The 15,438-nt window shown below is 38.2% G+C and overlaps 1 protein-coding gene across 1 annotated transcript in view; it reads right to left on the bottom strand.

Moving 5' to 3' along the window:
- Positions 1 to 15,438, bottom strand: part of LOC126452593 (GATOR complex protein Iml1) — a 572,541-nt gene that overhangs the window by 305,535 nt on the left and 251,568 nt on the right. The window contains exon 18 of the mRNA XM_050091115.1: positions 4,712 to 4,886. Within this exon, the coding sequence (XP_049947072.1) occupies positions 4,712 to 4,886 (175 nt within the window). The remainder of the gene's footprint in view (positions 1 to 4,711; positions 4,887 to 15,438) is intronic.

Genomic DNA, 15,438 nt, shown 5'->3' with positions numbered 1-15,438 from the left:
GTCTCCAGCTATTTTTCTGTTCAGGTTGCAAAAGCCATACACTACCACAAGTGTCTCATTCGCTATTCTAATTCCCTCACTGTCATCTAATTCACCTAAATTCTGTTTAGTTCAGTCACCAAAAGAAAATTAGGGGAAAAGTTGTGTAACAACAAATTTTTGTACAGTGGTAGCAGAGAGTGCTAAGAACAGGATACTAATAATCTTGACCAATGGAATGCAAGTGTTGAGGTGGAGTAGGTTGGGGGTGCAGAGAAGGGGAGGATCACAATTCCTACAAAAAAGGTCTTATTCATTTTTCTATGGCATTGATAGTTACCGCATTTCAGGGGATGTAAAAATAGCAATTATTAAAAATATTAACAACAAAAAATTAATGTTTATCTTTAAATGAAGTGGGTTAAAAACAAATATTAAATATGTGTATCAATCTAAGCACAGTAAAGTCATATTACAGGATAAGTAACAGGGTGGAAAGAGGGGTGGGGATGTGTGATTAAAAATGCAAGGGGGAGAGGTTGCTCAATTGTGTTCATGTACTTACCTCCTTCATAGGCCTGCAAACTGAAAATCGAGCTGGTGATTCCTCACTCTCTCTACCCCAATACAAGAAGTATAGGGTGTTTCACAAAGTTATAACGAATTTCCACAACACACCTGAAGAATCACTGGGCAACCGGCAACCCATAACAGGGGGGAGTTTGTTTTCTACAAAGTGTATTAACACTCTGTGGGAGGGGGGAGTGTATTAACTCTCTGTGGGAGGGGGGAGGGTGTCTGTTTCAACAAAACACATTAATTCTACATGGAATGCAGATAGGTGTTTCTAAAAATAGTAATGCAAATAACGAATCTGGACAGAATATACATAAATCTCTGCACACTGTTCTACACTGCAAGAGGAGAAATTGACTCATAGTCACCAAGTACAGAAGCTACAGTGTTCTTCCTCCACCATGAGCACTGCTAGACTTTTATTTTGCAGACAAACTATACCTCCCCAGCATTGCCTGTCAGGTCACTTAGGCGATTAGCTAAAATATCTTCACTGAACATGTGTTCATATAGAGCAGTTATTCTCAGTTTATTAAATGAGTACGTATTTGCTGTCGTTAGGTGAGTTTTTATGTAAAATGGCTGAGAAGCTTTTAATTTGTAAGTGTGACGTCAGCGACCTATGTGTTGGTGGGTAAGGGATGGGATTGGATTGGTAAAGGTGGCACCCTGTTGCTGTCTATAGTGGATAGCACATTGTAATGCCATGCAACTGTGTTGCAGTCACTTGGTGGTGAATCAATGAATGGCCAGGAACCTACTGCACTTCTCTCACCATTATCTGTGTTACTGGTAGATAGTATTAGCCTTTTCCATTCATGAATTGCTCACACTTGTAGACAGGACTGCACTGAGTGAAGCCACTTCATATTCACAGTATATCTTCCAAGACGGATGTGAATATATCTGATCGAATTGCAGTGATCGTGTTCAAGGTTAGAACAGTAGTATGCTTTAATGCATGGTTTGACATATGTTGACATATCTAAAGCTCCACAACTACCAAGTGAACTACTACTGTTGTAGAGGGAGCCAATTTAGGCCTCTGGAACTCTGCAGATGTTGGGAGAGTGCAGGATGGGGTGATGCATTTGATACCTCACATGCTATGAAAAGTATTCCAGATAATGATAGTGGAGACAATGAAATTGAAGTTGTTGAATACTTACTGATATCATATTACACTGGAGACAAGTTCTTCAGTGGGGTAGATAGTTGAGTGCTCCAGCTTTTGAGCTTCTTTACCTAATAACTCACTTAACAACTGCAAATAAGTTCTCACTAAATAAACTGAAAAAGTAACTACAACATATAAACACAAGTTTAGTGAATTAATTTTGTCTCCTCACATAACAGAACTGGACAGGAAATGCTGGGAAGGTATGGTTGGCTGTCTGAAAACTGTAAAGTGAACAGCATTCATGGTGAAGGAAGTTGCCTTTCTCAGAACAACACTAAAGCTGCTGTATATGATGACTAAGAACAAATTTCCTCTCTAACAGCGTAGAACCATGTGCAGGGATTTATGTAGATGCTGTCCAGATGCTTTTCTTGTGTTAGTGTTATTAGTAACTCCTATCTGCATTCCATATCATGTTAACACATTTTGCAGAAAACATCACAACTCCCCATCCTCACACCCTCTGGCACGTCTGCGCACTGCATCACTTGTGATTTATAAGATGCAAGGCACACTGTGGAGATTCAATATAGCTTTTTGAAACATGTTGCAATTGTTATCTGTAACATATTGGGGTAGATAGAATGGGGAATCACCTGTTCAATCTTCTGGCTGCAGGTATATGAAGGAGGGAACAGTGTCGCAACCTGCTTTCCCTCACACACTATCTCACACAACCTACCCCCTCTCCCCTCACCATCACCCTGTAACAACCCACAGGACACAATCTATCCATTAATATGGTTGTACTGCTCTTAGACATGGTACATACCTTTCATATTTGTTTTTACACCACCTCGTTTAAAGATAAACATTAATTTTATACCTTTAAAACAATATTTTTAATAACCTACAATATTTTCACCCCCTGCCAAATCGCAACTACCAGTACTAGACAAAAAATGAATAGAACCCTTTTTGTGGGAAAAACATAAAAAATTGACCTTTAAACACTGCACCATCTCAACACTCACACCCCACGCATCAGGATTTTTATTATACAATAATGAAAATAATCCATTTTTGACAATATAATGTAACTGGATAGATTAAAATATCTACTAACCACATGGTGGTAGGAGAAAACACACGCATAAAAAAAGATTTAAATTATGCAAGCTTTTGAAACCAGTGACTCCTCCTCCTGGCAGAAGGGTTAAAGGAGAAGGAAGAGGGGTGAAGTAAATTGACTGAAGGGGTTTAGGAAAAGGGGTACAGTTATGAAAAGTCACCCAAAACCTCAGGTTGGGTCCGATAAGAAGGAAAGACTTTCCTAATCATGCCGTCCGATAAGTCTCCATTGACCCAGGGTTCAGGGACACTTTACCAAACAGTGCCCCTTTCCCTAAACCTCTCCAGTCATTTTCCTTCACCCCTCTTCCTTCCCCTTCAACCCTTCTGCCAGATGAAGAAGCCACTGGCTATAAAAGCTTGCATAAGTTAAACCTTTATGTGAGTGTGTTCTCATGCTGTCAATGGGTCTGTAGACCTTTTTACCTATAAAATTACATTACATTGTCAAGGATTTTTATTATGTTGGTTATGGCACTCCCTCCTACCACTGTACAAATATTTGTGACTATATGATTTCTGACCCAATCAACCTTTTTTTGGCTTTGTTGAATGAGCTAATTACAATTGTTTTACTTTTGTCAGTGTTCCACATACACCTTCATTTCAAGGCATTATCCATTCCATTCAACTGATCTTCCAAGTCCTTCTTCCTCTCTGATAAGAATTACAATACCACTGGCAAATGTTAAGGTTTTTATTTCTTCTCACTGAACTTTAACCCCATTGCCAAATTGCTCCTTGGCTTCCTTTACAGGTTGGGGGATTGACGACAAATCTCTCTCACCCCATTTTCAATTAATGCCTATCTTATACATCCTTTGGCTCTTATAACTGTACTCTGTTTTCTTTGTATGTTTTAGATAACTTTTTCCTCTTTTATTTTCCATCTGACAACTGCAGCATTACAAAGAATATATTGTAGTAAGCACCATAGAGTGCTCTCTACCCCCCCCCCCCCCCCGCCCTCCCCCCTTTTTGCCTAAATCTACAAATGCTACAACGTAGGTTTGCCCTATTAAAATCTATCTTTCAAGATAGATAGTGGGTTAGCATTGCCTTATGTGTTCCTCCATTTTGTATGAACCCAAACTGATCCTTCACAGGTGGGCTCCTACCAGTTGTTCCATTCCTCTGTTAGTATTTTGCAACCCTGATGTATTAAACTGGTGGATCAGTAATACTCACTTCTGTCAATTTTACTTTCTTTAATAATTTATTACAAGTACATTCTTTTTGGAATTAAACGGTATTTAGCCAGGTGGAACACCTTTTTTAAAGTTGGTTCTCCCATAAATCTCAATAATTCTGAGGAAATGTTGTCTATTCCAACTCCTCTTATCTTCACTAATTTCCTCCCTTTCCATAATATTTTCACCCAATTTCTTTCAATTAAATAATAGTTACACATTTTCTTTCCATCTTCCAGTTGCCATTTGCACTCATTATGTTCATACAGCTTCTTCTCTTTTCTCCAAAGATTTTCCTAAATCTCAAATGCAGCATCCTTCTTTTCCATGGTCATGCATGTTTTTATAGCTTTGCTTTCCTCCTCTGGCCATTTTGCATTTTCTATACAATTATTTCCACATTTGCATTGCCTTTAGCCTTTCTCATTTGCTATTTCTCTTTTCACTACCAATACCCCTAATTTACAATAAATCAATATAAATTCCAGTGATTTTAATAAACTTGTATCACAGAAATAATCAAACATTAAAACTAATGGATAAGTGCGTAGTGAACATAAAAGAAAAAACAAATTTAATAATAAATGTAAATCATTAACATTATATACCACCTCAAGTTTGTGTCTAGTGTAAAATAATTTATTTTTATTTTATTTATTTTTCTTTTTTTACAAACATGGAAAAAGAACTTAAATACGTGGTTCTTTATACCTACCTCAACAAGAGCAAAATCAACATCTCCTCTAGTGCATATGTAATGATCTAAATAATTCCAATTGTATGTCTCCAGTTTTTCTGTTGTGAAAGACACCCAAGAAATTTCATATGTGTCATGATGTGGGGCATGAAACCGGTAGCGGTAATGAACTTTGAACGGATGATAAGGATGTCTGAAAAATAATACCAAAATAGTACATAGAGATGATATCTAATAAAAAAGCAAAAGCAACAAACAACACAGTTACACAAATCATTGTACGAAAAATAAGTCTCTTCCTCCTACAAGAAGAATAATGATAATAATATCATCTTGCACCACCTTGATAACATCACAAGCAATGAAAGAATCACAATCTCCAAGTTTGTTTTGTGAAGTTAATAAAAGCTCTTAAATCATTCACTTGATGAATAATAGTAATCTCACATCTCCTTGATGTCTGAATCAACAAAATCCAACAACAGAAGAATTGCAAGTTATGAATTTGTTGTATGTGGTTAATAAAAGTTCTTACATTTCTTGAGACGCAAGGCAAAGTTAAAACAATGTGACACGTAATACTAAAAAATGAAAAAATCTCATACCAAACAGAAAATTAAATTAGAAAACAGTTAAAAAATTACAGAGACAGACAGAATGGCTGGTCAACAATTAATTCTACAAGGGCAAAATTCTGAATGCTGCAGATATACTGTACCAAAAAAAAAGATCAATTGCAATTTATGGAATTTGTATGTTCTTACTTCAGAAAGGAAGAAAAATTTATCAATGAAGACTGGAAAGGAAAAAGAAACATTAGTATTTTTTTACTTTGTTTCCATCTGCACTACAAGAAATGCCATCTCCTGCAGCTAACTTAAGTTTACCCATTCTGTCTCACTGCAACTTTGACAACAGAGAACATGCCTAGTAAAACACCTGTCAAAGCCACTGTATTTTCCATATCAACTATTAACAACATTAATGGTAATCTGATATGTAAGGACATCACATAAAATTTTACTTGGAACGTATCTTAACTAGCAGTGATCTTCGACCCATTAACCATAAATTCAGGTGATTTGAGAAGTGAATCATATGGTACACTCTTAAATTGTCAGTTTCCATCCTTGTATCTACAACTATTTTACTGAATATTTTTGGACAGTATTCTGTTTTGATTTTCAGACACACATGTAAAATCTGTTTTTATTTCTTTACTCTTTGTTGTTTCCTCCATAGTTGATCCTCAACTTATCAAATTACAAATGTCCTATAAATGTGACATGACAATGTTGTTGATTACATTTAGAGAATACTTTAGTTTTTGTACAACACAGCCAGAAAATCATGATACGATGCATGTGACGAGAAACTGGGATATTGTGTCCCCCCCCCCCCCCCCCCCTCTTTATTTTTCTTATTTTTTTACCTAATTTCAAGGCAACAAGAGATATGAAGTATATCAAATTGCTTCATTAACAATCAGCACATTGATGATTTTTACACATGAATAAAAAGGTCATTTTCTTAACTAGCATTACAGTTTATGGTGATTCTTTAGTATCATTGATTTTCGTTTGTGTAGATAAATAACAAGAACATCAGGTAATCACATATTATCAGGTAGCATATCTGACATTCCCCCGTTCTCAGTTAAGCTGTGATTCTGGAGGAGAGTCTTCCTAGGAATAGCTCAGAAGATTGACATGGACTGTTCCATGAACAAAACAACAAAATACTTGCAATAAACGTGTCAACAGGACAAACATTGAGAGACATTGCAACTATGTCATGCCACAGCAATGGCACTTAAGAATCTGATTAACTGCCTCAAAACGAAAAACCCACATGGGGTTGATAACATCTCAGGAAAATTACTAAAATATTGTTCTCCACACATAAACCATGTATTTAGTCACACATCATGCAGTACTTCGCCCCCCCCCCCCCCCCCCCAGTGCGCGCTCACACACACACACACACACACACACACACACACACACACACACACACACACAGTTGTCATGAAAGTGTTGACTCTTCATGTGAATTTCTGCATTTTGTCATTTTATAACAGGTTCGCATTAATGACAATAAGTCTCTTGATCCGTGATGATTTTTTTCCACAAACAAATTGTTTGGGTTTTAAATTTCGGTCCAGTCCATGCATTGTCATTTTTGTTTGGGAGTCAAAGTATGTGGTACAAACTTTGCACATACTTCTCTCCTCTACAAAACATTCAGGAGAATGTCTTGAGTACTTCATTTAGAGATGTTACTACATTCCGATTGGTGAAGTAACAATGTTGGCACACTAGGGCCACATGTCCCCTACTCAACACTGCCTGTTCCCAAATGACTGGTCAAGTGTAAACCTGTACTTTACATTTGTTAGTTCAAGCTACCACCATAGTTTCTGCACTGATGGCACTAATATGTGAGGAATGATATCAGTCTCACAACTTTTTGAATGAACAACTTACGCTATTGTAAGACTCCGAAACAAGAAAGGTAGTAACACAGATATTAATAATTACTGACCAGTTTCTCAGCTTACCACCCCCTATAAAGTATTGAAGAAGATTATATGGACGGGAACTGTATCAAAACTACCTCAAAGTAACATACATAGTCATATCAGTTTGTGTTTCAAAGTAGTCCCTCTACAGAGCATGCCGTTTTTCAGTATATGAATCAGATTATGCAAAATTTAAATGACAAAACACTGTCAATGACTCATAAAAATCATTTGATTGTACAGCTCATATATTATGGTGTGAGAGGTCTTGTTGGTAATTAAAAGTATGCAGGGTGTAGCACTGAAAAACCCAGGACTGCATACAGCAAAAAAGAACAGGCAATTACTACTACATGTGTGCCACAGGAATCAATACTGGATCCACTCCTGCTCTTGTTGTATATAAATCTGCCATCATATATCCAAAAAACAGAAACAGTTCTCTTTGCTATCGAAAAAATATTATAATCAAGCCTAATGGAAAACTTACAACACTTGAAAACATAAAGAGCACTTTCTTGAAAACTAAAAACCAGTTCTCTGCAAATGGACTTTCACTGAAGTTAAATAAAAGGCAGTACATAGCCTGACAACACCTTCAGAAGTAATACATGAGAGTTAATAAATAAATAAACACAATATTCTATATTCAGGAAATTGAACCGGCAAAAACATTAAAATGTTGGCTTACTTTTCTTACTTTCATCCACTGGTGTCTTCTGGCATCATATTCTAGAGCAAGTTATGATTGAGAAAGAAACTATTTGATGTACAGTATCATGTAATAAAGATAATTTGTAGTGTCCACTCTAAAATCTCTTGCAGACATTTCTTTAAATAGTTACATGTATTGAGAAAGGTCTACAACTAAATTTACTCCTTTAAAAAATTTGTAGTCAACAAACCAATCACAATTTGAAAATAAAATCAACATTCATGAATATAATGTTAAAAGAAAAAATTACTTACACTGTCCTTCACTCAATCTTAGTATGTGAAGAAAGGAGTTCAGTATTCTACCATAAAAATCTTTGACCAATTAATCAGTGATGGAAGGAATTTAATACACAATAAAATTAACTTCAAACACAACAAAAGCATATCTGTTCGACATCTCCTTTTACTTCATGGAATAAGTTCCGATCAAGTGAAAGAGAGAGAGAGAGAGAGAGAGAGAGAGAGAGAGAGAGAGAGAGAGTGTGTTACTAGATACAAACATCTAAAGGGTCAATGGTCAAATGGTGAGAATACTCTCATATTTTCACTGAAAAACAATACTGTAATTGTGCAAGACAAACTCATTTGACTTACATTGAGAGACTGTAATTACAATGTGCACATAACTAAATCTGTGGTGTCATCTTACTATGTGTAATAGATTTCTATTAAACAGGTAACACTGCACCTGCATATTGGACTCCACTATAAATGTGCTAGATGTTATTAAATGTTATGCATGAAGTAGAGCCATTGCATCTATTATTTAATATAGTTTTATCAGTTTTATAATTCAATTATGATGTCTGCAGTCACCAAATACATAATAGTCTGGAGAGATACAGATGCTGCTAGGAGGTGGGGAGCCACTCTTTCTGCCATCAGGAGGGTGTGGCTGTTCTGCCACTCGCATACTGTGCATTTGGTGGGCTGATGGGAACTACAGGAGTTCATCGGAGGTGAAGGTGGCCACAACAAGATAGGCAGAATTATTTATCAAAATAAAGCAGATACATGTGTGTGCCCTTGTCCAATGGGCACAGCCTGTTGTCAATCCACGGTACCTTCATATCAGTGTATCTGCGGCAATCATCCAGCAGGTCATACAAGCTGCTGGGGACCAGCTGAAGCTAAAATAACATTCTTGGGGGCCAGAGTGACTGTATTGAGCAAAGCCACATGTGGCTAGGCAAACTCTTTACTGGATTTCATGGGCGTCCTACCAGTATCAAATTTCGGGCTCTGAGCAGCATAACAAGTGTCCTAAAACTCCTAGGCATCAGAGTTCTCTATCTGCACCACAACAAATGCATCACTCGACTTCGCTCCTTTAGTCACAGTTTTGCTCAATTTCAGCATTTCCTTTGTGTATGCATCTTGTATTTGCCTGGATACCTCTACAAGCAGCTGCAGTTTCTCTTCCATATCTGGAGAGAAGTTGGTTGGCTGTTGACATGCTGCTGTCATGACTATTTACTGAAAGTGGTTGAATAACTATGAAACGTGACAAGATGTTTAACATCCTTGCCTCATTACAGAATGTGGATGTCAGAGTACTACCCACCCTGTAAAGCAATACAGTCAACGATCTCTGGCAAATCTGATGACGGAGTACAATGCTGGTGCAGGTACAAGTGCTTCAGGACACACCACTCAGAGCACATTGTTAAACATGGGGCTCTGTAGCAGACAAATCTTAAGTGTAACCATGTTCATACAATGACTTTTTCAGTCAAAATTACAGTGAACAGCAGATCAGCAATATTGTACCACGGGCCAATGGAAACATATTGTACCACGGGCCAATGGGAACATACAAAATTTATAAGTTAAGAGTCTTGTGGTCACTAGCTGACAAATTGCCTAGTGGCTTCTACCTTGGGTTCCACAGTCAATGTTTCTTTGATAATTTTTTTGATGTTTCACCAGCTTGAGTTGCTGGCATTGTCAAAACTTAACCCTCCATTGCTGGTTGCGGACTAGAGTCAGGCTTGCAGCTGCAGATTATATGTACCTTGCATGCCAATGTACCAGGGCTTTTTTTTGGTCATTGCCACTGTAGTTCTCCACTTTCTACCTGCAATGATCATTTATTTTGAGGTTTTTCTATTCCTTGTTCAAGTTTTTGTCATGTTTGTGGACTTCTATAGCTTCCCTGAACAAGCAGGAGTGAAAATTCATCTCCACAGCAAGAACTTCTGTATTGGAAAATTTTACTGTGGGTTTAGTCTCACAGCACACTTGCTCTGCCACACCTTATTTCTCCACTTGTCGCAGTCTGCAATGCCACTTATGTTCAGTGATTCTGGTGTCATTCCACCCAGTCATTCCACCACAGAGTCCCCCACAAATACATGGTATGTGGTTATTCCCGACATTCCAACTGGGTCCCTTTTTTCCTTTGCCAATATGTGCTGCTCTTTGATCTTCTTTATCAATTTATAAATAGTCTTTATGCTGTGTTTGTGCAATATACAACAGATTCTGCCCGTCATTCTCAGAACATATGGCACAAAAGCTGTATCCGATATTTCTTCTTTTGATGTGTCACTTTGCTGAGTGTTCAATTGTATGACACTTGTTATTCAACTAACAGAGTACCCATTACTCCTCATAACACTTTCTAGGTGTAGCATCTCGTATCTGAGATTCACATAGTCATCTTTCATGCATTACAAGCATACTAACCAAGCCCTTTTTCTGTCTCGGGTGGTGCTTTGACAATTTGTGCAGGTATTGGTCCTCATGCATCAGTTTTTGATAGACAGTGTGTCCCACATTTTCACTATTCCTCATAAGCAGCACATCTAGAAACAGCAGCTGATGGTCCTTTTCTATCTCCATGGTAAATGTTATGATGGTAGGGAGACTATTAATGTGTCTTAGGAAGTCACCAAGCTGTTCTTCACTACAACACCACACAACAAATGTATCATCAGTGTATCTGTACTGCAACACCTTAGGTTCACAAGGTCTCAAGCCTAGCACCTATGCTTTGAAACGTTCAATAAAACTGACAACCACGACTGGACGAAGTGGACTACTCATGGCGATGCCTTCCAACTGTTTGTAGAAGAAATGAAATGTGGAATGGGACCATTTTAATGAAGACTGAAGATTACGAACAGGAGATCGAGGGCATATCAGAACTGAACACATACTGAAAATGAAGCAAAGATCTATTGCAATGGATCTCACAGAGAATGAATCTGTTAATCAAGGCATCTTTTCTGTTGGCAAACGTACACAAGAACTGAACAATATAGACAACCCACCAGCTCGGCAGTATGGACTACCAAAGATCCATAAGGATAATGTTTCATTAAGAGTACTTATAAGCGCTCCTGGCTCACTAACATTTGAACTGGCAAAACACTTGGCCTTTTGCTTCAACCTTAATTGGGAAAGATCAACACATATAGGAAGGACTTGGGATATTTCACTGAGAAGCTGAAGAAACTAAAACTTGGACCAAACAACATCCTGGTCAGTTTTTATGTTATTTCTTTGTTCACCATAGGGCTACTCAATAATTTTCTGGAATATATCAGTTCCATTTTCCTGAAGCTCTTTCTAGCATTTTTCATCAGGAACTATTTCATGTGGAATGGCAACTTATACAAAAAGCTGGAAAGCATCACAATGCGTAGTCCACTTAGGCCAGTCAGACCTACTTCTTCATGGAACATTTCAAAGTACAGTTGCTGGACTTAGCACCTTGTAAACCTAAGGTGTGGTTGTACAGATACATTGATGATAACTTTTTTGTGTGTAGCAATGGTGAGGAACAACTCGGCAACTTCCTTGGACACCTGAATAATCTCCAAACCAAAATGAAATTTACCATGGAGGTAGAAAATGACCAACTCCTATCTTTTCTAGATGCACCAGCTACAAGGAATGGTGAAAACCTGGGTCACTGTGTATAACAAAAACTGTCACACACATACCAATACCTTCACAAACTGTCAAAGCACAACCTGAGCCAGAAAACAGGCATGATTAATATGTTTGTAACATGCACAAGGTGAATATGTGAACTGCAGCATCTCAGATGCAAGACGCTACACCTAGAAAGCATTCTGACAATCAATGTGTACAGTGTTCCTGCCATACAATCTGAGAGTGACAGATGGAATCAGTCACATACTGTGTAAACACAGTGTAAAGACATAGAGAAGAGCTATCACACCCACTTGTTCTGGAAAGCTAAAGAAATCCACAAACATGAAAGTAACATCAACAATAAAGAGGAAAGCCTCAAGGTGAACTGATCCTGGATTCCCGTGCTGCAATGAATAACCATTGTAAAGTAGCAAGGAGAGAACCACAGCAGTAATGATCAGGGGAAAGACTTTAGACTTTGGCACAGCAGGTATATATAACCAGCAGCTGCAAACTTGACTCCAGTCCATCACCAGCAATGGAAGATAAAGTTTTGACAATGTCAGCCACCTGTGCCAGTAAAACATCAGAAAAATCATTAAACAGACATTGACTGAAGAACATGAGACAGAAGACAACAGGCAATTTGTTGAATGAAATGAGACATCTAATCAAATAAATCATGCTCCTTGTTACAACCAGGTCAATGTCCAGACACATAATCATTCAAATTAATGGCTGTTTGAAAAAAAGCACTGCACTATGAACACAGGCCTATGGGGACAGTATTATGCTAAGGGAGACATTCACTTAGGCTTCCACTAAACTGTGATAGTAAGTAGTGGCACCTAGACATGAACATCATTGTAGCCACCAGCATCCTGTCATGTTTGACATATTCCCCTGACAGTGCTGGCATCTTCTTGCATAATAATCATCTATGTCAAAAGCCCAGAATCACTCTACAGTGGTTTGAGGAGCACATCAGTGATCTCATGTTAATGTCTTCACCACCAAATTTGTCTGATCTGAAGATAATGGAACACATCTGGCATACTATAAGATGCCAGTTCAGCACTCACAAACCATTGGTCTATAATTTATGGGAATTGTGTGAACTTTGCTTAAGACATCTGGTGTCACTTACCTACAGAGACCTACCAAGAACTTGTCACATCCACGTCATGCAGAATTGCTACTCTTTTCATTACAAAGGTGGGCTAAAACGCTGTGAAGCAGGCAGTCATAATGTTTGGGCTCATCAGTGTATAATAATTTCTGAAATCATTGTGGAACTACAGTGACTTTACTTCCAATTTTAATAAAAGAAAAAAAAAAGAGTCCAAATTGAAATAAATTATTTATTTTTTTATTCCAGTAACTGGTTTTGATCTACAAGACCGTCAGCACAGACTAGAGGCTCCAAATGATGTGAGGAACCTGTTCACAAAGATGATGCGTTACCTAACGGTACCTGTCGCAAAGTGGATGTATTTTGAGCAAACGACTGGAACCACTACTGCCCCTGCTGTCTGCAAAATGTATCATTCTCAGTAACATTTCAAATCTCCTTCTGGACAAATTTTTTCCAGAAATGTTAGCACATGTGCAGTCTCAAGGGGTCAATATAAATATAAGGATGGTAGTTCTTACAATTTCTGTGAGGCATGTACGCTTGTTTGTTCAGCAGTTTCCTCAAACAATTTATCCAGCACAAATAGTTCATAGTAGGTGTCCATTGTTACATTTGATCTTATATTTAAGTTTTCAGTTCTAAGCCCTGAAAGACTGGTAGAAGGTATAAACTTAGGTTGGTCAGCTCTGACATCATGCCCTTCTTTAACATTCCCCTCCTCTTCCTTTGATGGCAATATGCTGTGTCCATCACCATGAGTCTAGGTTGGCACTAGCCACCTATGTTGGTCATACTTCCTCCCAACTGTGTTTGTGACCACTCTGGCTAGTAGTAGTTTATATAGCCGAGTGCGGAGTTCAGAAAGTGAAACAAGCACAGAGAGGATGGCAGCCACATGTGCTAGGAGGTAGAAGTTGCTGCTGCCCATCAGGATGTTGTCTGGTGTAGTGAGTTGGCAGTTGGTTTTTCTGTAGTGCCTGTGCGAAGAGAAAGTAAGCTGCCTCATGCTGCATAGTGATGGATGGTTGGACCATGAGCAGAGTGTGTGAAAATATATTGCATTTGGATTGTGTAGTGCTATTCAGGTACTGTGTACAGTTGGCCAAGTCACTACAATTTCTTTCTTTCATTCACCTACAACCTGGCACTTGTAGATGACTCGTCTGTTTCGTGCTTTCATGTAATACAAATTTGTGCCTCTACACTGATTCTGAGGCCTCAGTTTGAGGTGGAACATGCTTGTTTCATTAATATACTCTCTTAGCTAAGGTGATGTTGCGTTTTGACATTGATGTATGCCAACTGACTTGGTTCTGAGGCTCATTATTTATTATTGGAAGTGGCTGTGCCAGTATATTGTGTGTTGGTTGCATCTAACACTGTCCTTTTTAGATGCCAGTATTGCCACAAGTTTCCCCAAGTGGAATTCCCTGATATTTCCCTGATTTCCACACAAGTTTCAGCATGACAAATTTTAAGATCTCAAGGGTAAGTTAAGCTGTAAGTTGGCAACATGTCTTTGCAACTTCAGCACAAGAAACAATAATGCAAACAAGGAAATATCTTTTTAAAAAAAATAAAAAATAAAAAATAAAAAAAAAACTTGCAAGCAGATGGCGTTTCCTGATGGGAGCAAAAACCTTAAGTAGTAACACCAACATCTTTTGTAATGAAATGTTTTTAGATGGAGAAAGTAAGCCAATAAAATGTTGGTTCTACTATGCTCATTATTCTTGGTTATTGCCCACTGCGTTATATCTATTATCTTACAGGTATTGTGTGACTTTTCTTTTGGGAAATATATGAGTACATAGCGCAAAAACTGCCAGCAACTGACACAATGTTCTTCTTCTTATTGTCCATATCTTCTAACATACAAACTACTTTTGAAGTAGCCAAAATGTACTAGAACAAATAAAATCCCTATAAAATGCCACACTGCACAATATACTTGTGGTGAGACAGTCACAATTTCTGAAATCTACTGTCCATGGTCTCTGGCCTGCTGAGGAGCACCACAGTCCTGGGTCCATGGATAAACCATGAGAATTCGCGGAATTATGCCACACACAATCACACTCAGCCTGCGGGCAGATCGGTGAGACTACATCCGATGGGCAGGGGCTGCACATTAGCACGAACTGAATGGCTTCAGATTGGCATGCCCAATCCATTACAGATACCCGCAGAAACAGCCTGCAGTTTTGGCCCGTCACGGAAATCCAATCATGTCACCAGCTATTCAGGAGCCACAGACAGCATGTTGATGAAATGAGACCATGGTGATCAATCCATGCAACACAGAAATTTTTCAAATACTCTGAGACTCAATAATAATGAGGATAGGTAGCAACTCGCCATAAAGATAATTGCTGAGCTGAAGAGAGCCACATAGAAGAGTCAAACACACACTGACAAAGTTTCAGCCATAGCTTTTGTCAGAAAACAAGTGCAAACACACATTCACATAATCACTCGGACACAACT

Source organism: Schistocerca serialis, chromosome 1 (genome assembly GCF_023864345.2).
Source record: "Schistocerca serialis cubense isolate TAMUIC-IGC-003099 chromosome 1, iqSchSeri2.2, whole genome shotgun sequence".
NCBI classification, from domain to species: Eukaryota; Metazoa; Arthropoda; class Insecta; order Orthoptera; family Acrididae; genus Schistocerca; species Schistocerca serialis.
The sequence above is the reverse complement of the archived record's forward strand: the minus strand, read 5'-3'. Positions and strand labels throughout refer to the sequence as shown.